The sequence below is a fragment of the Cebidichthys violaceus genome, unplaced genomic scaffold, assembly GCF_023349555.1.
Source record: "Cebidichthys violaceus isolate CVI_PGR_0920_01 unplaced genomic scaffold, fCebVio1.0.p SCAF_8, whole genome shotgun sequence".
In the NCBI taxonomy this organism is placed as follows: Eukaryota; Metazoa; Chordata; class Actinopteri; order Perciformes; family Stichaeidae; genus Cebidichthys; species Cebidichthys violaceus.
Window position 1 is genome coordinate 8010567 of NW_027176964.1, and position 24560 is coordinate 8035126.

The following is a 24560-nucleotide window of genomic DNA, read 5'->3' on the forward strand; positions in this document are numbered from 1 at the left end:
TATCCTAAAATACTGCTTATAAAATCAGTCACCTGATGTTGAAGTTTGCAGTAACTGTGCTGAGGGTTCATACGAAAGCATAAAATCACTGGTGTATCTACCCAAGTAAAGAAGCACTTTCTGTTTTTCTTCACAGCATGCACACTGTCAGGTCACCACTGAAAACTGCACAGCTTGCATTTTTTTTCTTCTTCTTCTTCTTTTTTTGCTTACAACAGTCTAAAACATCAGTGCAATTACTTAAGAGGGAGTTTTGTGCTCTGTGTGACATCAGTTACAGGATTATGCCTGAGTTCTTGTGGTGTCATGACTTCTGAGTACTTACACCCCCCAATCAATCTCTGCTAGGTATTGGTAAATGAAGGAGACCGATTGGTTGATGATTGGTCATTACCTGTGCAAAGCCCAGCTCCGTGACCGGGGCCTCCTTCCTTGACTTGTTTCACGAAAATGGTGTCCATTGGTTCAAGCCTATTCCGTTGCCTCCCTGGTGAAGAGAAGCCGGTCAGGATGTATCACACAACAATCACATAATGCAAAGATATGAAAGCAAGTAAATTGTAAGGGTAACAAAATGTCAACAAGATGAAGATTGCACAGGAAAACAAATGAGTTTCCTTTTTGTTTACTACAAATGAAGCAGGGCAATTAAAGCTCAAATAAATACTTAATATTCTGGTAAAAGTAGCACTACACTGAAAGCCAAACTTGAAACGTGAAAACAACAACTACCAAACCTACTAATGAGTGCCAGACTGAGTGGTAAATAGTTTCCTGCCATTTAGGCGAGAAGAGAGAACAAAGGCTGTGGATGAGAATGAGAGAGAAACTGGGAGGTTTGTCACGAGATCTGGAGACATGTGAGTCAGACGGCAGAACAGACAGTGTTTTGGCCAATGCATGCCCATAATACATCTTTTTCAATAGATATCAGTAATTGACTTGGAGAAAAAAGGGGACACAGTGTGGGGTGGATAAAAGCAGCTAAGGAGAGCGAACCTGTTTGCTCACGCTGCTCCTGTCTCCTAGCAGCTGCATGGCTGCAGAAAAAGAAAATGAAGGAAAGAAAAGAAAGAGCGAGGGGGTGAGAGAAAGAGAGAGTGAAAGAAGGCAGAGTGACGGCGTGCTCAGCTGCACAACTCCCACTCTTTCCTTATAAACTGAGAAATAGCTCTGGGCACAGCCAAAGAGTGGCTAAAAGCCTTCACCAGTAGTTAACATTCTGGTAGTGAGTCAGTGCACGATGGCTCACAAACTAAAAGTGGAGGGGAAGACCAACATGGGAACTTTAAAAGTGCTGACACGATCAATAAAAGAAGTTAAACATACTTACTGTCAATTGAAACACACATTTATGAGAAACAACACTTTTGTCCTCGTGACAGACCAATATTGCTATTTTTTTATGTTTAAGCCATAGGATAAGGGGACTCGGGCAATCAAGTTGCTTAGTCAATTACTAAGCCCAATAGTTAATTAATCAAAAATAGAATTATCAAGAGTAATCAATAAACGTCACAGACACACCTTTGCCTCCATTTTTCTCTCTTACACACGCAAGATTACTCATGCAGAACCACATCCTGGGGACTCACATTATGTAATACTGCAACAGGAGTCACATATAGCTTCAGCAGCAAGACATGCGCCCTCTGGTGGCGTGCTATAGAACTGCATCACTAACTCCACAATGGAGCCATTCATAAAGCCATACGGTAAATATTTAAATGTATAGTAGTGGAAGCAACTCAGTGATACAGACTATATGAAGACCCAAACATGTGTGCATTCATATTTTTGCATTCTTCAACTTGCACTTCTGTTTTGGGCAAAACAAATGATTTAATTATTTACCACCCAACCATAGACATCATACATAAACTCACCACCTCACTAATGCTGTTGGCACCTAATCATTTTTATAGAGACGCTCCCTACATTTCGGGAAATGCTTGCGATTAATATTTCATCCCTGTGTGTTCAGTACACAGACACACAAAATGTTGTGACTGTTCCTTTAAAACTTAGAGAAAACCCCATCCAAGCAAAGGAAAACATTGCCAGGTTTCATTTGCACAATTTAAATCAGTTGGGGAACACAGTGAGTGAGGTTTGTATAAACATGACTTGCCCGAAGTGCCTGCAGTTGGCTTGTGTATATGCTCATTAACATTGAAGACTATAAATTGGCAGAGTGATCTGTGAGTAAAAAAACTGAACTTGAATCAGAAAAACACTCAAGAAAGCCTTGATGGAATCAGCTTGCCGTAATACTAGCAACAGTGCCTGTGCACAACGAGCACTTACAGCAAAATGCTAGAATAAATAAATGACCGTTGTGATTGTGGTAAAAAACAGCTTTTCCCAAAGCGAAAGAGGGAAGAGTTGACAAGAGAACATTAGATCACAAGTGCACCCAAACTTGACCCCAGGGCCGTGACAACAGAGCTTTGTCTTGAGAAGCAGGAGACTGGAACACAATAAGAGGATTGATGGTGGTGTGGCCTTGCAGAGGGACAACAGCGGCACACTTACAACTTTGATGCAATGTTTTTATTCATAAATCAATGTTTTGGCATATATTGCCTTCTTCAGAATAAAACTTCCTCTAAATGCTCAGTTGTGTCAAAAGGGCAGTCAACACAATGACATCATTCATTTTTTGCAGCAAGGCAATGTGCAAAGCAAGAGGTCTGGATTGTTTTCCCCTGTGGCTTAAACTGTAGATTGTAAAACATAGATAGAGCTGTTCAAAGTTGTTTGGTGGATACAAGACCAGACACACACAAGCAGTCTAATACTGAACTACTCAGTCGACTTCTCATATCCACAATCCAAGTTGTCGTATAGACTAAATATTACAGATGAAGTGTACTTTTATTCTGAAGTGATTTATGAGTAAATAAGACGCATGAGAGGTACAAGCCTGCGGCTCACTCCTCCCTCCTTTTGATTTCTGCCTACTGCTATGTCTTTGATGTGGTACTGAGACAGGCTAGCCCAGTCTGGACTAAAAATCATCCCACGTTGTCTCTCTTAAATTTGAACAATGATCAAACTGGAGTGGGTGACAGACTCAAACACCACAATACCATTGTATCTCATGGTTTTGGGCAGATGCTGTGCTTGGACTGCTATCTAGAGCAGCCTATCAAGAGAAAAAGATTCGTTGTGACTTTTAAAAGCCTGTTAGTGCCTTGCTGGATATTTGTGTGCAGATCTCCACGATTCACGGTGTACATACATCACATACAGCCTGTTCAGGAAGCAACAATTATCATTAGTGCACGACTATAAACAGATTCAAGCACGTCAGTGAGAATGTGTGGATGACCATTTGCTTTCTACCCACATCTACAGCTGGTGATACAGTGTTATAGCATCAATACTGTGACATAACAATAAATCTTTTTGGTTATTTTGGTGATCGAAATGTTGCTTTGTGTTTCTGACTTAAAAAGGCTGCTTTACAGTCATGCAACTCTACCTGTTAGGTCACCATATCGCATTACTAATGTTTTTCTTTTGTCATTTTTTGTGTGAGAATGTCTTTCTAAAGCCACCAGTGTACTAAGGAATATAGACGTCTAATAGAATTAGCGACTTCCATGAATTCCAAAAACAGCAACCTCCTCACGGTAAACAAACGGCCACAGACTAAACACAGAGCTCCGCCCACAAACAAGCTAGTGGCATATATCACCTCTCAGTGATCACACTGGGACGGGACCGGCGGTAACGCACTTAACTCAATCAAAGATCATTCCTATCGGGGAAATATGAATGAAACACATTCTAGTTGGAGAAGCCCTGAATGAGTTCATCTTTTGCTTCATTCATGAAGAGTCTCACAAACATTAGAAAGTTTCCTTCTTGGCATCCGTACAGGGCTGGAAATTCAATTCAGACTTTCAAATCACTTACAAAGTCTTGCTTGACATAAGTAAGACTCGGTTTGTGATGCTCTGGTATTAGCGGGACACGGGTCAAGATTAAACATCACAGACATACTAATCAAAACATATCACCATCCTATTTCCTTTGGATGTAAATTGCTTTAAGATAATGAGTTCTGTCTTCAGCAAAACAGTCCTGACAAATGGAGCTATTTCTATAAAACAATCAATATTCAATTATATGTATTTGATTTCAAAACCCAATGTTTTTTCTCAAATCCACTAACTTTCAACAGTTTTCAGGGCCTGTAGGAACATGACTAGTTACCGCCTGTGCTTGTAAACGGTAAATGAACTTGTACTTGTATAGCGCTTTTCTAGTCTTCTGACCACACACAAGCACTTTAACACTACATGTCATTCACCCATTCACACACTGATGGCCCATGCACACTGCCTTTAAAGTTTATAACTTTGTATTTAACCAGATCAACACTAACATATGCCAGAGGTTTGATGTAAGGCTTGTCGGTATGAGACTAACAAGAGGAAAGAGAATCCAACACACACACAACCCAGTAAAATTGAGGCCATCTCTTTCTGACAGCCTTTTTTACTGTGAGGGAGAAAAGCAGCAAGAACAACATAGTGAAACAATACGAAGAGGTGGCTCAGTGCAGGACAGAAACAGGTGGCGTTGACCAAACCTTTCATGCTTTCACAAAGGTCAGTGACACACAGGAGCTACATTGTCCTCAATTCATAAGGAAGCAAAAAGAGTGAAAGCGTGGATGGATTAAGAGTCGTTTGAAGTCAGAGGCATTACGCTGAGTCAGCGGTGCTGAAGGGAATGACGGGCATGAAGAGAAACGGACGAGGTTTTTTTTCTGCTTACCTCTGCGGCCGTGATCTTCCTCCTGTAACAAAACACAGAAACACTCGAGTGACTTTGTTGTTCACGGTCACAGAATTTAGGTACCAGTCTTTTTATTGACTCAGTGTAATCTTACTTGATAAGCAAACAATGCTCAGGTATATGAAACTCATGGAAGCTTCTGACAGGTTTAATAGCAAATACAATCCTTAAATTTACCGGGAAGCAGTGCATGGTGGACTCTGGCGGGTACACGATGAAGTGGCGCAGGGTGAAGCCGAACCCGTGGGAAGTACGCCGCAAGCGCAGGGTTTTAGGTCGCGGCCATGAGAACGCCTCGTCTTCTGTTGGGTACTGCGCTGCAGGAGAATCCGCCATGCTCCTCCACTCTGGGGATTCATTCTACACAAAAGGGAAAAGTGGAGAAAAGGAATTTAAATGGAGGAGTCCTACTTTCACATTCACGCTGTTGAGGCGAGAAACAAATGTATCTATGACATCTTGAAATTGAAAGTGTAAATGCTGGAATACCTCGACAATGTTATTAAAACAACACCATAACTAAAGTCATCATGTAATTGAAAACCAAGTGTCAGTCCAGTTCCAGTTGGACATGGTTTAGAGAATGGGCTTTGGAAAGCATAAAACGCTGTCCAGTGTTTACAGTAAAGTCACGGTATCCCATTTTCACAGCTGGAGAGTAGAGCGTGTCAGGCCTCAGGGCTTTGGACACCCCTGTGTTGTTTACTGGCTATTTATAGCCTCACACCTTTGTGGATTGTGTGTGCAGCAACACCCCAACCCGCACCCCTCCCACCCAGGTCTCCCCACATCATATTCACCCTGCTCCAGTAAGGCTTTAAGGAACACCTCTCTTTTGTATTTCCACACAGAAAAAGTATCCTCACTCTGTCTCAAACAAACCCTCCCCCCCTGACTTTCCCCCACAATGTGAGGAATTTGATGAGCTTGCATTCACACTATCTCTGTCTGGGCAGATGTGTTGAGCAAAATGTCAGAAAATCAGAGTGAATTACTTGCATGTAAACATAGCCGGTGCTGAACTAGGACACGCAAAGAAGAAAAAAAACATGAGAAGTAGTTAGTTCACACCAACTTATAACAACAATCTCAGACTATGTCACAGGATGAACATTCCGCCTCACACTCGATGTTTCATTCCAAACAAATTGTGGGCCTGGAGGTGTGTACCAAAGCATGTTTTGCTGCTTCTCAATCTCAGCAACAAAGTTTTTTCTGTTTACAACTATACATTTCTGAAAGAGGCATTGACCAGCTACTTGAATAAAAGCATATTTTTAGTGGCACCCAGAGCTGTTTCAACATATAAGGAGTTCAAAAGTGCAAACTGCAGAGAGTAAGGACTCATAACACCACAGCGGCTGGCTGGGAAACACGGCAGCAGGTGCAGCTGACACGCATGTATTTTGATGAAACTAGCGAAACAGGTTTTACTGTGCACAACCAAGCTTCGACTGTGATACAGGCAGCTCCATGTTGTAGCCTGTGTCTGTACCCAGTGGTGGGCCTTCATGCATTTCAAATCACTATATAGATATGACAATTGATCAACTGGATGTTTGAAATGCCTGCATTGTTGCCCCCCCCCCCGTCTCTGGGGCAAGCCAATCCCAGTCAACTGGATCTGATTTAGCAGCCAGTGCACTGGGGCGATTTCCAACCCTCTGATCTCTAGATATGGAGGACAGAAGGGGGTGTGTGGGCCTCCTCACAAGCGCATGCCAAGCATAGTTATCATTGCGACTTGCATAGTTAATATCGTTGTGACATTCCAAGTCAATAAATCCCAGACCCACATTCAGACTCATGGTTTACCCTCTTATCCAACATAAAAAAACACCAATAATACGGATGGCGATTAGAACAAAGTAAGACTACGACGTAAACCTGATTGACCAGATTAACTGTGACAAGAGGTCAAAAGGGAATCAACAAAAGGAGAAAAATTATGAGATTACTTTTACTTTCACTACAAAGAAAAAGCACATGAAAGAGAAAACACATCAAAACACACACCTCTTCTCTCCTGCCCACAAATGAATGCCTCTCACCCAGTTATGAATCACCAGAGTGCTAGACTGATGTTTGCACTGGGTGAGGCAGCTGGGAGAGAGTTTTCAGTGGGCAGCTGGTCTTCTGTTGGGTATTTCTTGGATTCGAGCAGTGATAAACAATCTCCGTCCAGATGAGCATTTTAGCAGTTTCAGAAGTGATCTCCGCTCATACTACCGTGCATGAAAAACGCACATCACATGACCATTCACGTACACTAGGCATGTAAGGGCTGATAACGCCGCTGGAGACGGGAATGCCGCAAAGCGCTCCGACAATAGCTTGCTAAAGCGGTTTCCACCGAGTTTTCAAACCGTTTAGGGGTTATAAACATCGACTGTGTATCAGAAGTGGACGTGGTCATCGTGACGTTACGCATTGGTTCATGGACTTATGTTTAAATGTTTTAATCAAGTGTGAAGTGGGGTCATTTTCTCATAGACTTCCATACAATCTGATTGTTTTTGCAACCGATAATGCAAATATCACTGTTTCAGTGATATTTGCAAAAACTACAATGCCCAGTAGTTTTAGGAAATTTACCGGGCCTCTTTTAAAAATTAAAGTAAATATGCATAACTTGTTTTTAAGGACTTACGTCTTGAATATGAAAGAACGTGCTTGGGGGCTGAAAGCGGCAGAAAAACTGGAGAGTTGAGAAGAATTACTCTTGTTTTAGTCTTTTTCAGGGATCTGCTGTCCTGTAAACACATTCCCCAAATAACGAAAGAACACCTAAGGGCACCAGTACAAAACTATCTAAGGCTGATGTTTTGTATCAGGTTTCATGCATGGCTACCAAACAATAGCACCGAGATGCCTGCCATGGAGGGCTACAGACAATTTTGAGAAACATGTGACATTGTGAGACATTTTGTTACATTTGTTTCACAGTGCAGCAATGTTAAATGAACTAAGGCTACAAAGTCAGACCCATTCTCATCCATTTAGATTGAAGCTTTTCACAGAGCTCTATAGAGCATGGTATCTCTTAAACATTATCTGCATGCATTGACATGAAACAATTGTGAACTGCTCTTCAAGATATGTTCTTGTTTGACAAAATGGTAAACTGTACCAGCGCATTAAGTGGCATGCCAGAGTACAAGTGGTCATTTTTCTGAGATTGTAAAACAACGACATAGATTAAAACGGCAGGCAAACCAATACCACCCACTAACATCAGATATTTCAGGGGGAAACTGCACAGGCACAGCTGTTTACACACCACAAATGTAGTTATCTCGAGGCTAGGTACACACGGAAAAAAAGAACTGGAATTTCCACCTCGTTCATTCTAACAAATATGAAACCACACTGCATGTGGTTCAAAAACCCCTGCCGACATCACCTAATGACATATTACAAGCAACACTATGACATCAGCTCTAAAATACGTCAGACAAGTACACAGTCTTAAAATGTAAAGAAACCTAGTTCTCTGTTGGCTGCTAAATTCCACACCACATCCCGTCCAAACCAAGCACTTAACTGTGAAAAGCCTGAGATAATAATACAGAGGGCCGCTGGTGAGAGCTGGGCGTTCCAGCCATGCAGTGCAAGACATGGTCAGGAGCATCATTACTCCGCCTATGTGGACATGTGGTGTGTGTTTTGTGCACGCCAGTGCCAGGCTAACATACAGATGAGACACAGAAGAGTAGGGACGCACCAATTTAACGACCTCAGATCAGTCTCCGATCAAGAAACAAAGCTTGCAGGTCCCAAATAAGCCGTGGAGAAAACAACCGTGAAAACATTTGGAACAATTAGACATTATGTTGTAAGTCAGCATGCTGCTCGGTGTAATCGCAGTGACCGGTTCGTCTGCTGACAGCACGGGGTTTCTCCCAGTCCTGCTCAGAACAGAGCTAAACGTTAACTTGAACGGAGGTTGCATTGACATTACAATGTGTCCAAGCTCTTCTCAGTAAAAATGAGTTTCCATCACTCATTGAGCTTATTAGTCGGGACATAAAAACGCACCTGCTGGATTCCTGATTATTAATTTACGTGTAAACAAAGCCTCTGTTGAACATATTACGTTTCCTCAAGATTTTTTCGTTTTTTGAACAACCATCTTTAAAGTTTAAACTGTGCGTATGGTGGCAGTAATTTTGGAAGATACCCATTGATTTGGCCACGCTTGAAAGAATCTAAACCTTTCCTTTAAAGCTACAAACAACCCATAATGCACCAGTTTCTTGCAGTAATGCAATAGGCTCTCTTTGTAATTCAGAGCCTGGTGCTTGCTCCATTCAAAGAGAACGTTTGCTGTTGTGAAAACATGTTTTGTCGTCAAACATCATCCAATCCTCAAAAATAATGCCAAAATATCCACATAAATTGCTGCCAATATTGTAAGTTTGATTTGTGTAATGTCTGTTAATATGGCACAAATCTAATGCTACATTTTGAACATTTTGTTGTTAAAATATTGAACTACCAACAGCTAAAAAATCATAGCGGTGATGATAAATATGTGGTAAATAGTCAAAAAAAATAGATCATGTGGTTTTTGTGAATCATATTTATTGAATTTTTAAGGAAATTTAGTTTTTCCATCTCTCCTGTCAGCTATAATAAAATGTACTTACATTTTACAAAGTGTTTTTGGCTTGTTGGACGTCATTGGGTGAAGCAGCATCCCTGGATCTCAGCAATAAGGAGCCTGCATAATATGTTCTTGTAACTGATACAACTGATGGCCAAAAATATGTAAATAAAACCCCAAAAAAGAAATTTTCAAAGGACAATTTAAAAGTCTTAATTCTAGTAATGCTTAATGTTTAAAAAGGACAATATCTAAAGGATTTGTTTGTGTATTAGTTATGTGTTCATTAAAGGTAATTTCAGCAAGCATGTCTCAAAGTTTAGGCTCTCTGTGTGTTCATTCTATAGCATATAAACAGAAAATATAATTATCCCAAAAGTGAACACACACAAAAATGTATTTCCACACTTCCTGGAATACACAAGAACAAACTATGTGACTGAATAAATTAGGGCTGTGCATCAGCCTTACATAATCCAAAATGCAAAACAAAAATAGATAAATAAAATAAACAAGCCAGCAACCATGCAAACTCAGAGAGAATGAGTGCTGTAGTGAGAAGTTAACCATCTACAACTAAATGTAACCATGTTACTAGTGTGCTTACACACTCCACTCTCATCTTCAACTCTCATCTCATCAGCATGTATGAAATGTATTGAAGATTTGAGCAGAATTGAGCAGTTGATCTAACAAAAGGAAAACAGTTTGTCTGCTATGCCCTTCTGTTCACGCACCTCCAATGATTCAGTGTTGGAGCTACAAGGTGAGCTGTTCAAACACGACACAGAAAACATCACTGGCTTTTCTATGGAAGACGACATGGCTGTTTTTACTACACTGAAACTGTGGAAGGAGGAAAAACTGAATCACACAGCCCATCTCTAAGGTTTTCCCCGGAGACGTCACAGATAATAAGACAACAGGAAGTAACAGGCTTCTTCTATCCAATTGAATGTCAATTTTCCCTTCCGATTGCCATCAGTTAGCCATACGATGCCTGCACGGAGGGTTCTGTAAAAGGCAGCCAGCCTAAATGAGATAAACACTGAGCTTTAATGAGGCCAAGATTGTGGGGCCGGGGGTGGGTGGGGGGTGGGTCTGTATGTCAATATCCCCCCGCAGTGCTAAATATGGAGCATGCTTCATCATCCGAAACAGTAATTAATTTCCCTCCACTCTCATTTCTGTCATTCTACAGGAGCATAGCAAGCACAGGTATTATGAATCATGAAAAAGCTCAGTCTACTGATCAAGGAGGCTCAAATCAATCTCATTGGAAGACAACTCCAAAAACATTTCAGATAAATAGATGAGGCACACTTTGTAAATATCACTGAACATTATTTTCTGTGATACAGAACAGTAAATTTGTATCATTAAAAACATTTTGTTTTAAGTCTTAAAACCACCATGACTCCAATTTTAAGATCTCAGTTCCATTCATTTCATTCTCTCTGTGCTTCACTACACCTGAGACAGAAACCCATCCTCTCCCTTTCTCCTAGTAAAAACAAAAAGGCACACCCATGTATCATCATCAACATCTTCGGACCAATCTTCATCTACTGAGATCAAAGAGTTGTTTTTTTGCACGGGCACATTTAAAAAAAGGTGATTAAAAAAAAAACCATCCACTTCAGAAGATTCTGAAGTCATTAAATCCACAATGTCATCATTTCCAGAAAATCCCAGGACCAGAGACTCCGGGGGGTTTCCGGCTCAGAATTAGCACATGAATTGGTTTGTGTGGTGGCCTTATTAGAGGGAATGCTAAAAGAAGGGGTTTCTGCATCAGACTGCACTGTACTGAGGCTTTTCCTCACACCGTGCAACACTGCTGAAAGAACTCCTCTGAAACATGTTTTCTTATGTATTGAGCAAAAGATTTCAGAGAATATGCGGACATGTTTCTGCATCGGAATCGTTAAGTGCCATTAGATTCATTCATGAACACATTTTGAAGTTAAGAGGCTGTATTCAGATGGTCGCGATATCAACGGTAATATAAGCACATTATCAGGGTTTTTTAAAGTTTTTTTTTTATAGCTGTGAGTGAAAAAGTAGTGTGACTCCTGGATGAGCCCTGTTTGTTTTCCCCCTATGAAAATGGGTTATTATTCTCAATGTATGTTCTTAGACTTCCCAAAAAAATCTCTGTCTCTAGAAAAAAAAAAGCTATATATATATATATATATATATATATATATATATATATATATATATATATATATATATATATATATATATATAATGTATAAATTCAATAAAGTATAAATAACCTGAAAACAAAACTAATGAGACAGAGTCTGTTATTTGAATTGATTTAATGTGGCGTTGGGTACGGAGGTATCTTTTGCTCTCCTGTGCTGCACCCAATGAACTCAGATCAAATTCAATACATCTAAGTGACAACATAAGGAGCTTTAGATCCCTCATTCACAGACTACTCACACAGAAGCAGGGAGGCATTAGTAAAGAGCTGAATATTAGATTAAAGGCAATGGAGGGAATGAAATAAAACTACGAGTTCTATAAATAGCCGCCCTTCCATTTCAAAGAGTACAGGGTTGCTACCTAGTTCACCACGAGGGTCTTCATTCAGCGACGAGCTTTCAGAGGAGCAGATGGTGCGCTGTCTGGTCTTACATGGGGTCACAGCTTAAAAACACGATAGACGGGTCTTGAATAAACTGCTTCAATGCCATTGTCTCCTCCCACTTCCACCAGTGATGAGTTTGATTAAAATGTAATCTAATTGAACGCTGTCCTGCAATAAAAACCTGTGTTTTTATCTCCACATGTACCATGATCCACCCCATGTTACAAGACAAAGAAAAACTAAATATGATGTCTATAATTATTTAAAAAAAGAACCAAAACAATGAAGCATTGGTGAGACATGGAGCCAAACAATTGAGCAGGAGGTGTTACAAGCTCAAACAGCTGGGCCAAAGTGTCAAACATACGACTCCCACACGAACACCAAATTGAGAGAGGGAAACCAGAGAGTCAGTTGCCCATCCACCCATCCACCAACCCCCCCCCCCCCCCCCCCCACGATTTAATTAAAATGTAATTCATCGTTGTATAAAAAAAGGCACACAACGTATGAGGGATTGAGTTGTGGCCGTCGTTTACCTCGCAGAAAGAAGATCTTGCTTGTTGCCTCTCATCATCCTCGCAAGAATGAGCCCAACGTGATGCCATCATTCAACTTCACTTCAAATCCTGTTATCCGTGAAAGCCCATATCGAAAAAGGTAGCTCCAGCAGGATGAAAGAAAATACGTTCCACTTCGTCCAATTTACTCCTCCATTCGTGCTCGATTCCTTAGTCCATCTGTTGTGGAGATATGGGGAAGAGGTGTGTTATAACTGCATTTACAATCGCATATTTTCACACGAACTGCTCAGGAATGGCATCTGTAAAACAACACCACGAATCAATACCTTAGTTGTTCAACCCACATAATAGCAGATCGTCCGTTCTTCATTTTGAACAATCAACTTTATGCAACAGGTCTTAACCTAACTCTGTTTTCTACCTGATGTTTGTGACTTTACAGAGCTCTAAACTGGCCTAATGCAATGTAACAATATATAATGACACGTGAGAACAAGCTGCTAACTGTTACAAAAGTAATCCAAGTACACTTAACGGAGTTTCGCCTCTTTGTGGACGTGGTAAAGACAGTGTTGTGACAAAGCACATCATCACCGCATTACTCACGCGACACAAACCTAGGCTCGCTGCCTTCAGCTCGAGGAACAACAACGTGGATCGTCAACACTCGCTACATAATGAATGGCCAGCAACAAGTGGAATACAGACGACATAAAAGTCCGTCACATTGGAAATTGAGTTACAAAAAAACGTTTACAGACGGGATTATAACGCACAAGACGCACACGTTGTCTATACTGTTTATACTACAATCACAGTGTCACCTTTTATGTGATTTAGAGATGGTTCATTTGAGTTGCTCTTGTTTGAGATCGATGGTCACGAACAGAGCGTGTCGAGCTGTTGTTCTCAAGCGACCAACAAAAGTAGCTTTCCCTTGTTACTTTTTATTAAAATACCGCCACAAACAAACGTTAAAAAGACGATATAGTGCGCTGTGGCCACTTTCTACGTTATACACGCTGTGAACGCACACTGTAAAGCTTGTAAAGGTGGTACAATTAACGAACCAACTGAGACAACAGGCTGCTATCGGTTAGCATCTATGCTAACGGAGTTTAAACAAAGTTACCTGTGTAGTTGAGAGTCGTCATTACAGACGGGCAACAGCGGCGGCGGTTGTCCATAAAAGCGAGAAGACAAAGTAAAATCATAGCTATGGAGGTCCAAGATGGCAGGGCATGATTTAATATAGTTTCTGTACAAACGTCTTGCCGGTGATTATTCCAAATCTATTCAGGGGAGGCGCATGGTGCAGTTTCGTGGCTGATTTTTTTTTTTGCTTTCAGCTTTCCCGACTCTCTCGGAGTCCACCTTCGGTCAACAGGACACTCTCAGCCAATCACAAGCGGCGTTGAGTTTGATCGGACCAATCGGGTGCGAGTTTACAAGAAGCAAGCTGCGCTTGTAAAAAAGTGGTGCTATTTAACCACTTCAACGGGAGTTCAATGAGTCGGGAGCAAAACAGACACCGTCTGTTTGCGTCAAAGTAGAAGAAACACAGACTCACTATCCAATCCACATTTCACATATCAGGCTTTTTTCACTAACCTACCCGATCTCGTTTCATATAAACAACCAGGCTGAACGAGGAGTCACATGTCCTGGTTCAAAGTGAGGTCGAGCAGGGCTGGCATGTGGATGATGGTGGACATGGAAAGTGAGTTCACACACAGACAAGGCACCACACGGCATATAATCTTCGCTCCCATCGTGCTGCCATGGTCTGCTCCCAAAAGCAGATAAAACACGAATTTAATACTCAACACCGTCAACACAGAATCTTGAGCAGATTGTGGCTGTAGACCAACAAAAAGAGAAGCTCAGATTCTCAGGGCACTGACACATGTCCCTTTTATTCCTCTCCGCCATAAGGGACCACCTGTTCTTGGGACTGGCAGCTTTTGTTACAGAGGTCAGTTTAGAGAGGGGACTTTCACAAAGCTGTCCTGCCCAGACAGGCCTACCGTCAGCAGCTATACAGTGGATAGTGTTGGTAAATAACTCAAACATGTTAGTCCTACCTCATTGGTACCCGAACATCTCTGTGAACCACATCCCAAAAAATTGTATTGTTTGTCTTCTGTTTTTCTACTTGACCTCTCTCGTAATTTATTATTTGTTTCATTGTTTGGATTTTATGAAGTCTAGTATTTAAAAAAAAGAGTTGGAAATAACCAAGTACATTTAACCAAATAGATTTTGAGATACTTGTACCTAACTTAATTGTATTTATTTGAGCCACTTTATAACCTACTTCACTACATGTCAGAGGATTCTTTTCCTGATGTATTGTTAAAAATTCAACTACCAAAAAGTTAGTTAGTTAAAATTACCTCCACTTTACCAGCTACAACTGTAAAATGGCATTTAGACATTAGCATCACAAATAATAACCCAATAATATAGAATACTTATAGGGGGCACTTTTCTGCATACCTAACTTTTGTTAATTTAAGCATTTTTTCCTGTAACAATTCTGTATTTTTACTCAGTTTTTAAATACAGGATTTTTACTTATAATAGAGTATTTCTACAGTGTGTTATTGCTACTTTTACCCAAGTAAAGAATCTGAAGACTTCTTCCACTACTTCCAAAATTATTGACTAAATCCTAGGATGGTAATAGTGTAATGTAATTCTATTGGAGTACCTCATCAAGTCATTCATTCTTGCAAGCTAAATTGAGTTAGGTCACAAAGTCAATTCACTGTAAGTACCAAGGGGGAAAAAAACATTTTAGTTTTTATGTCACTTTGTGTTCCCTGCTTCAAGACTGGGAGTCATATGTCAGGTGTGTACAAAGAGCACACCAGCTCAACACAACTGACTCTTTTTGTTCATTTGCAGATTGCCTATTTGTCTTTTATCAAAGAATGGTAGCCCAATGGTTCAGGAAGCGGCTTTGGCCAGTCCTAAAACCAGAAAGATACAAACACACCAGTCAACAAGAGGTCTAAGAGTTTAAGAAATCGAGGAGTCATTTAAGGAGACACTTTTCTGTGACAATATATTCAACAGCACTTTAATACTATAAGGATTGTATAAAAAGACCTGATTTAAACACAGCATTCAACATGATGTTTCAATGACTCAAAGCCCTCCCTTGTATATCATCAGCCTAAGAAAAACATGTGAGATACACAAGGTTTTTCTAACCACGACTTCAAACAAGTTGTATCAACATTGGAAAATGTCAACAGAACAATGTGAAGAGAATGCAGTGATAGAGAACACAGAATTGCTAAAAAAAATACTATACTGGTATGTTAAATTATGAAAAGAAATACAGACATGACAAAAGTATCTCACTACACCTAAAATACTGAATAAACAAAAAGAGGTAGTTAGCACACTTAGTTTACAAACTACTTTGTTTGCCCCGTAGCATCAAAGGTGACTGCAAGAGAACTACCTGATGAAACACCAAAAAGGCAAAGTACAGGTGAAGAAAATGTAAAATTCTATCACCAATTTTCTAATAAAACTCCCTTTCATTTAAAAAGAAGCTATGTTTCCTATGTTACTTTATCACACACTGAAAAAATATTGATCACATTAATAAAAGGTTGTGATTATCAAGTCCTTTACATTGCATACAAGAAGTAAAATATATTTGTGTTAGAGTCAAACTATCAAATACAAACAGCAGTAAACATTTTCCATATGAATAACTTCTGCAAACATGAAGAATGAAGTTGCAACTCTAAAACGACGGTGAAGCATGCACTTGCTTTTCTAAAATGACCAGTTAAATGTCGGTGTCTGTCGTTAAAACGGTTCATGGAAGGAATGTTATAACAAAACAGGGCATGAGATCAAATGTCACGATAGCAGCTGTATATGAGTGGCAGCTCAGGGATGAAATGTTCAGGCTTCCTGTTAGACGACATTCGCCTCCTTTTGCAGTCCTCTTTTCAAATCTTGTACTTCATCTTCCCGCTTTCGCTAATCACACAGATGTGCTAAAAAAAAAAGTAGAAAGAGCAGTCAATACAAACATGTCTTTGTTTGATGATGCTAAGTTTTACTAGACAGTCATTATGAACTCTTCACTGTTGTCTAAATTAAAAAAAAAGACTTAACAGACTTACATTTAAGTCTCTAAAATACTCATTGTAGTCTAAGGCATATCCAACCACAAACCGATCGGGTATCTCAAAGCCGACATCTGAAATAAAAGACAAAGTGGAACATTACATGCAAATATTTCCATGGCCCGCTGACTCACTGACTAGCGAGCTGCAACAAAAAAATAAGTGCGAATGAACCACTGACTCATGAACTCATAAAAGGGTTGGTCAGGTACATACAGTCAGGAAGACATGCTGTGTTATGTGGCACTCTCTTCACCAGCAATCTGTGGGAAAATTAAAGCAGACATTATCACACAATATCTCTTTCTACCCGTCGCGTAGGACAGGTTTTAATTTTAAAGCGGTAGTACCTGAAACCTGTCACTTAATCTTTCTTTGTCTCTCTCTTTCCCTCTCAGTCTAGACTGGAAGGCCGGAAAATAAGTGACAAAGCAGACCTGGTTTAGTTTTTAAGTTCTTTACAGAAAAAAAGCTTACCCTGCTACTTTGATCATTTTGGGCCTGAAGGCTTCAACATGCTTCAGGAGAGTCTCCATTGTCTTTCCGGTGCCTACAATGGCCTGGAAAGGAAAAGTTAGAAAAAGTAGATTGAAAAAAAGCAAGAGATTGCCAATACGGAAATGCAGACGGAAAACAAATCCATCTCACACCCGAGTACAAGTGAAAAGGAAGAAGTTGGTCACACTGTACTTGTATTACATAACTGTTTATGAGCAGTTTTTAGAAATGAATTCCACTTGAAAAGAGGAAATCAAAAAACCAACCCGTGGTTTTACACAAAACCGTCGCTGCCCTCTTTATCAGGAAGAGGTAAGAGTGCTGGTATGCTTTGTCATGTAGGTGTAGGTCAACATGGCCTTTATGTAGAAAGGATTGTTACACACTTACATTAAACATGTTTCACTTGTGACAGCATATAAGCAGAGGGTAAGAGCAGGCAGAGAGAGCACTAGATTCCTGTTACTCATGTAGAATCCTGCTTCTTAACTTAAAGAAAGAAGTATGAAAAACTAATCAAACAAAGATCAAAATAACTTTAAGTTGCCTGTGTTTTATTAAAAAGCTTTTCACATCATCAAAAGTAAAACGCCTATTTAATTAAGAAAATTCTATAAAGTAGATGAAGAGATATTAAATATCTAAAGTATTCTTTGATATCTTTTGTTTGGGCCACTTGGATGCAGTGCAACAAGCTGACAACAAAACAGACATATCGACTTTTTAAGTTGATTTGGCTAATGTGTTAGCAAACTGTGAGCAACTTTAGCATTTATTTGGAATTGTGTCTTTGTCAACTGATGATTGAAAGTCCAATATTCACTCTCTTTGAGGTCTGTTTTGGTTCCTTGGCTGCTAAATGCTCTGACCTGCTAGTTGCTAACTTTCACCGTCTGCTGCTTGGTGGTTAGCAGGTAGTGTACAGTGGGTTTGTTAGAAATGTTTAGCCTGGTGAGGCCAAAAATAATGCAGATGTGAGTGGTGAGCACCAGAACCGTAAATTTGTGCGCCGTAAAACCAAAAACAAAGATGCCAATATGCTCCATAGAGCTGGGGAGTTCATCAATATGAGAAAAGCCCTTTACTGTTATACATGTCCGTTTCATCCTTTGTTAACTAAGTGTCATATCTAAAAGACACATACTGAATAAAGAATCAAAGAAAATACAAGACTCTTATAAGGGATCCATTTAAAAAATACAATAAAGACACTTTTTGCTATACATGTTTGAGCACTAAAGACTTGTTTTAATTATGCAATATCTGCACACCATAAGTAACCATGACTGTATGAATACATTGATTTATTTGCTGTAAATGTCATTCCTTCCCTTGTGCACTTTTTAACCAATACAGGCTAACAAGAGAAAGTTTATGACCACGTTGAGAAAAAAAAAAACAGCTCTTATTCATAAATATAGGTCAGCCAATTAAAAATGTTCTTCAGGTCGAAAATAAAACTTGAAACGGCTCCTCTTGACCCGGATAACCGACCACGACAAGAAATATAATAGGTCCACATTTGGTTAAGAGGAAAACAGAGAAGCAAAAAAACGTGGTTGGCTCACCTCCACAATCAGTACGTTCTTATGAGAGCATGTTGGGATGAGAAGAGAGGGAGAGAGGCAAACAATTATTCTTGGTTGAGAACAGAAAGCAAACTGCTGCATTTGTTAATGAACCACACACACATTTAAGGATGTCAGTCGCACAGCAGGGAAATGAATGCAGCAGAAAAATGTCAGCCTACTCCACTTTTGGAAACCTATGTCCCCACAGTCCCTCTTTGAATGTCACACTGAAATAGCTGAGATTCTGCAAATGTTTGCCTAATCAGCTGGAGACAACTGGGCACTATTTATATGAAGAGTCGCAGTCCAACAGTTCAACTTATCTAGGTCACGATGAACAAAAAAAACAAAAACAACTTTAACTGCCATATAACTGTGTGCAGTTTACTCTACTTTTCAAGCAAAGGATTAAGCCAAGCATGTAGTTGGGCTTTGTCAAGGCCTCGTTACTCATACAGATGTATTAAGAGTGCAGTAAACCCTGGAGGAAGACAAAGGAATAAGCTGTTATATTAAAAGGGGAAGCTATCATCAGATACACTGGAGGGAGGGAGTAACGTGAACTATGTCATATGTTCCGTGTCACACAATTAGTTCACTTCTTCCAGCAAAACATCGCAGCACTCTGTTACAAACAGGTGACTAAATTTAGCCATACATCACAAGGAGCTCAGGGATTTCACAAGCACACTTAAAATACTGTGACCAAAGCAGCAGGCAATGACTCAAGCTTACTACCTCATATCCTATTCATGTTTCAGGCATTTATGCCACGCCTGGCTACAGGACATATTAGTGTGTGAGTGTGGGTGGTGTGTGTGTGTGTGTGTGTGTGTGTGTGTGTGTGTGTGTGTGTGTGTGTGTGTGTGTGTGTGTGTGTGTGCTCAGCTAAGAGGCAGGTGACTGTGAGTGTTCAGATCAGCTGATTTATTTACCTAGGAATACTCTTGCTGACGTAGGACCGCTGTAGTAGAGGTTGAGTAATTCATCCCCGTGCACACACACACACACATACACACTCACACACACACTCACACATGCAGATACTGTACGCACAGGTGTGTGCAGAGAAAAAGACAAGCGTCCGTGTAAGCAGACGTGCACACTCACAATCAGGCTGTTACATAATTTCTTAATGTTTACATCAAACAAAGAAACACCTGGACAAAAGCTACAAATCAGATCTAACGTGAAATCATGCGCACCAGTTGTGCCGATAAGAGCTAAAACAATGAATTGATTCATTCAAGAGAGGGATGTTTTAAATGCTGCTGTATCAGCTACTGTATGTGCAAAACTAATCGACACTTGATTATTCGTTTATTCATATTTCATGGCAAAAGGCAAAACATTCTGCAGATCCAGCTACTTAAATCAAAGCACTTGCTGCTTTTCTCTGTTTTATGTGACACTTAAATGAGTGTCTTTGGGTTTTGCAGAGTTTTCTTTTTATTATTAGCAATTTGGTGGTGTCCTTGCAGTCGTGGTATTAATGCAACCCATTTCAAAAGGGCAAAAGCACTTCTTAACCCTTTTTACTCGTGACTACTTGCTATTCTTTGTCGTAGTGTGCATGTCTATGATTTGAAGAGGTAAAGCTGACAGTATTTCACAAGAAAAAAAATCAAAGATTAGAGAAAAGTCTCAGAAGTAAAGATCATTTTGTGCGTTAGAATGTGTTTTTTTTCTTATTATTTCTCATTATTGTGACCACCCACAGGTTTGGAATCAGGTTGGAAATATCACCTTTAGTAAATAGTATAAACTATCAGATGAGTTAACGGTCAGCACGCACACACACACACACACACACACACACACACACACACCTACAGATCCTCCAGTCTAGTGATGTGCTCATATTGATTACATGATAACAAGACAGGCAGATGAAGAGTGACCCTGTAACAACTCGACCTCTGTCATCCTCCTGATCTGCTATGACAGCAAGTATATCCTCGCATTTACGCAGAGTCCGCATTCTGCTTCGACTTAAACAATTACATTACAAAAGTTATATCTGATCGTCGCCGGGTTTGTCAGAAACTGCCATCTTTGATCTCCTTTCCAGAAGCGCACAAGCACTTCCTCAGGATGGAGAGGGAGATAGCAGATCAGAGGGAAGGATGCCCTCTTGAGGCTGCTGTCTATCAATACCCACCGTCTCGACGCCTCAGTTTGTTTTATTGAAAAAGAGCTTGTGATAATGTTTCACTGGACTCAGAATCAGTTCTTTATCAAGAGTCTAGCTGTTTTCAATGGTGCAGATAAGAAGAGAATTACCTTTCCTGCTAAAAAAGACAAATCCTCTGCTCCGAGTATGTGAAGATCCTCTGTGGACTGGTCATTCTGAGGGAAATCAAAACACAGAAATCAAAATTTGGAATTGCATGAGACCACATCAGCTAAGTAGTGTTTTTCATAACGATTGCCACACTCATGGACAGGAATCATCAAACTTGAAACAAATGATGAGTTAAAGGTTTAAGTGTATTGTAATCAGGGTAATCACATAATGTCATCTGTTTACTAATTTCGAAGTCGCTGGTATTCCGGTAGCCACATGAAAACAGCACATTAAAGGCAAAGACGCACAAATGCACCACTGTCATAATGTTGTATAAAATATAGCACACATCTCCTGATTAAGTCACAGGGACGTCGTCTGGGTAGCAGTGGGCAGAGGCTCACCAGGTAGCTCTTGAGCCGGATGAAGTGGACCCTCATGGGGATCGTGTGGTTGGAGTTGCGGCTGAGGGCCTTGATCCTGTCCACCAGGTCGACACAGAACTGGTAGCCTCCCTTCAGCACACACAGCACCACAATGTCGTGGTCTCCCAGGTCGTCCATGATGTTTCGAGCCAGACGTTCGGTCCTGTAAGCGACGTGAAAGGTGAACTTCTTCTTCAGCGCATTACAAAAAAAAAAAAAGGTGGTGGTCTTGTCTCACAGGTCCTGGGCTCACAGCTGCAGGTGATTCCGTAGGCAGGCTAACTCACCATCCAGGAGAGTTTGTGATGTTAACACTCCCGTTGGTTGTTTGCATGCTATCTCAAAATACTTGAACACATTTCATTGGAATTTGGTGGAAGGTTAGGTCACAGGCTAAAGAGCAAGTGAACAGTTTTTGGTGCTGATCTCGATACCTTGATATCTTGAACAATGCAAGACGAGGCATTTTTAAGTACAATAATTACTTTAAAGGAGACATATTATGCTCATTTCCAGGGTCATACTTGTACTTGTGATTTCAACTAAAACATGTTTAGAAGCTTTATCCTGGAAAAAAAAAAACCCTCTTCATCTTTCTTAGACTGTGTCTGAATAATCCTTGAATATAACTTTATTCACCCTCTGTCTTAAACGCTTCTTTTCAGCACATTTTAACAGAACTGCAATGCTAGGCAACAGTCCATGTTTACTTCCTGTCAGCTGATGTCATTCACATACACTGCAACAAGGAAATACACTGTTACACATTTAGAGTGTTTAAAACTGTGAAATGGTCTTTGTTTTTATTGTAGAGTTGTGACATCAACCATACAGAAATCCTGAGGGCTCATTTAAAGGCACAGTTTCTGAATACGGGCTTTGTGTATTTCTCTATGGATTGATTGTTCAATACCGTCACAGTATTTATATGGCACTTAGACATGCTTTATAATTAAAGACATTAAAAAAAATCACACTTTTTACAATATGAGACCTTTAAAACAGCTGGGCAATATTCAACTTTCAATGAAATGATAATAATACGATTGTTTATGTTATTGGTTTACATACTAACGTAGCTTAATGAATGATTCTGATTTGAACTGCAGAGATTTGTCGATTGACAGAAAACATATCACAACTATTTGGATAATCGACTAATTGTTTTAGACATTTCTTTATCCAAAACATTTTTAATGTGAAGATGTTAAGCTCTTTTTGTCATACGTGATAGTAAATATACATATATGAATGCATTGGGTTTTTTTGACGGTTGATCAGACAAACAAGACGCAAGAGGATTTCGCCATCGGATGTGGGAAATGAAAAATTTGATTTTTCACAATTTTCTGGCGTTCTGTATTCAAACGATTCACTTGCAGATGAATCGATAGTGGTAGCCCTAGTTCTGAATATTATTAACAAATACATTTCTTGCTCTTGTTTAACGTGTGGCGAGTCTTGTCTCATGTTATTTATGACGGTATCATAACTTTTTATTTAGTTTTGCCATAGTGATTAATCACTACTGGGGGGTAAAGTATTAATATTTTCATATTGATTTCAACATTTTAAAGCCTTTGACTGAAAATGATTCTGACACATGTATGCCATGATTGTCTAATACACTTTGTATACATATTTTAGCTTTAAAAATGGCATTAACTATAGAGAATTGTGTAGCAAAGCGCTCTCAGGATGCCGTATAAATGGTCTGTTTAGCAGTTGTTGTTTGTTTTGTGGGGGGGTTCAGCACCGCAGTGATCATTTTATACATTATACGCCAAAACCCCAACAGTTAAATACCACACCACAGCCCACAACAAATTACATCCCACACATCTTCCCAGAATCCCTCGGATCAGTCAAAACGTCACGTACAGCTCTCACGCAACCATCGAAACATCTGGGAAGCTTTTGATTTGATAGGCAGCGGGATCTGAAGCTGGGTCGGTGTCGTACCTGTCCATGATCACGCCGTGCGGAATGAAGACACAGTCTAAATCTCCGCAGTAGTGAGCCGGATAGCTGAAGAGGTCTAAACTGTAGCCTGGCCAGTCATCGTTAATCTGGGAGGGAAAAGATAAACGCAAAAACATCATGTGGCTTCATTGCTGAGCATTAAACATCAAACGAGTTTGGCCTGAGACAACGTGCCTCTACAGGATCTACGCGCACAAGGTGCGCAGAGTTGTCCGAATGCGCAGAAACTGCACGGACTGAGTAAACTTTTGTCTTGTGCTGTAGTGACGCCATGCAGCACTTGTCCTGCACTCCTTGTCGTGTTCTTATTTCTCTCTTATTTAATTACCACAATGCCGCCGCGTCTTCCGTGGGATTGGACATCAACGTCTGCCATGTTGTTTTTCTTGCCGACACGCAAAAAGAAAAGGCCTGATGAAAGCAGCAGTGAACGCTTTCAGGAGGATTTGGCACCTCGCGGAGAGAGGAGGAGCATCGGACCGTAGGAATGTTCCCTGAAACTATCAAACGATTTGCATCCGTCTGTGGCCTGTAGTACTCCACTGCTACCGCCAGGGGCAACATAACACTTAGTTATTACTATTTACCACATGGATGCTTCTTTTTGGCTCGTTATGGAAGGTAATGCAGGACAGGATCCTGGGCTGTGGTACACAGAACCGTATTTTAGTCAAAGTAATGCTACAATATAAGAATACCTCATTTTAAGAAATTGTCCTGCACTCAGAATTTAAAAATAAAGTAGAAGCACAACAATATTTCATTAGTTACATGGACAGCAATAAACAGGGGTGGTAAGTAGATTCAGTAAATACTTTTACTGAAGTACCCTTCCAAAGTACAATTTTGAAGACCTTGTACTTTACTTGAGTATTTCAATTTTCTGTTACTTTACACTTCTACTTTACAACATGTTATTGGCAAATCCTTTATACTCCTCCACATTTACTTGGCAGCTTTAGTTACTAGTTACTTTGCAGATTAACTATACAAAGTATAATCAATAAATAAATGATGATGTATTATTGGACTAATATTACTGAGTCATTCATGTACAAGCATTATTTTACTGTCATACTCTGTTATGGTGGGGCT

General features: G+C 40.0%; 2 protein-coding genes across 5 annotated transcripts in view; both read right to left on the reverse strand.

Annotated features, from left to right (window-relative positions):
- arhgap21b (Rho GTPase activating protein 21b) overlaps window positions 1-13864 on the reverse strand; it is a 34817-nt gene extending 20953 nt beyond the window's left edge. For 2 of the 3 annotated variants that reach the window (XM_068737536.1, XM_068737535.1), the window contains exons 1-5: window positions 13677-13864; window positions 12560-12760; window positions 4990-5172; window positions 4792-4813; window positions 395-487 (exon numbers count right to left, since the gene is read on the reverse strand). In XM_068737536.1, the coding sequence (XP_068593637.1) occupies window positions 395-487; window positions 4792-4813; window positions 4990-5172; window positions 12560-12631 (370 nt within the window). In that variant the 5' untranslated portion in view covers window positions 12632-12760; window positions 13677-13864. Of the gene's footprint in view, window positions 1-394; window positions 488-741; window positions 805-4791; window positions 4814-4989; window positions 5173-12559; window positions 12761-13676 lie in introns of those variants that run through there. The other variant, XM_068737537.1, reaches the window with a different exon arrangement.
- Window positions 13865-15612: 1748 nt separating this feature from the next.
- prtfdc1b (phosphoribosyl transferase domain containing 1b) lies at window positions 15613-23960 on the reverse strand. Of its 2 annotated transcripts, XM_068701761.1 has the most exons (9): window positions 23794-23959; window positions 23445-23551; window positions 21462-21645; window positions 21054-21119; window positions 18768-18785; window positions 17179-17261; window positions 16918-16964; window positions 16699-16775; window positions 15613-16569 (listed from the first exon to the last, which is right to left on the reverse strand). In XM_068701761.1, the coding sequence occupies exons 1-9, from the start codon at window positions 23839-23841 to the stop codon at window positions 16522-16524; spliced, it is 678 nt and encodes a 225-aa protein (XP_068557862.1). In that variant the 5' UTR covers window positions 23842-23959; the 3' UTR covers window positions 15613-16521. The 2 variants fall into 2 exon arrangements, with proteins under 2 accessions (XP_068557862.1, XP_068557863.1); XM_068701762.1 differs by lacking the exon at window positions 18768-18785 and having other exon boundaries at window positions 23794-23960.
- Between the last annotated feature and the right edge of the window lie 600 nt (window positions 23961-24560).

Bases quoted from the DNA above. Each gene is read 5' to 3' on its own strand.
- prtfdc1b (XM_068701761.1), bottom strand. From the start codon at position 23,841: ATGGCAGACGTTGATGTCCAATCCCACGGAAGACGCGGCGGCATTGTG. The intron at 16,965-17,178 runs GTAAGCTTTTTT...ATTTTCCCACAG, and splicing joins AAAATGATCAAAGTAGCAGG to ATTGCTGGTGAAGAGAGTGC. The intron at 16,570-16,698 runs GTAAGTCTGTTA...TTTTTTTTTTAG, and splicing joins AGTATTTTAGAGACTTAAAT to CACATCTGTGTGATTAGCGA.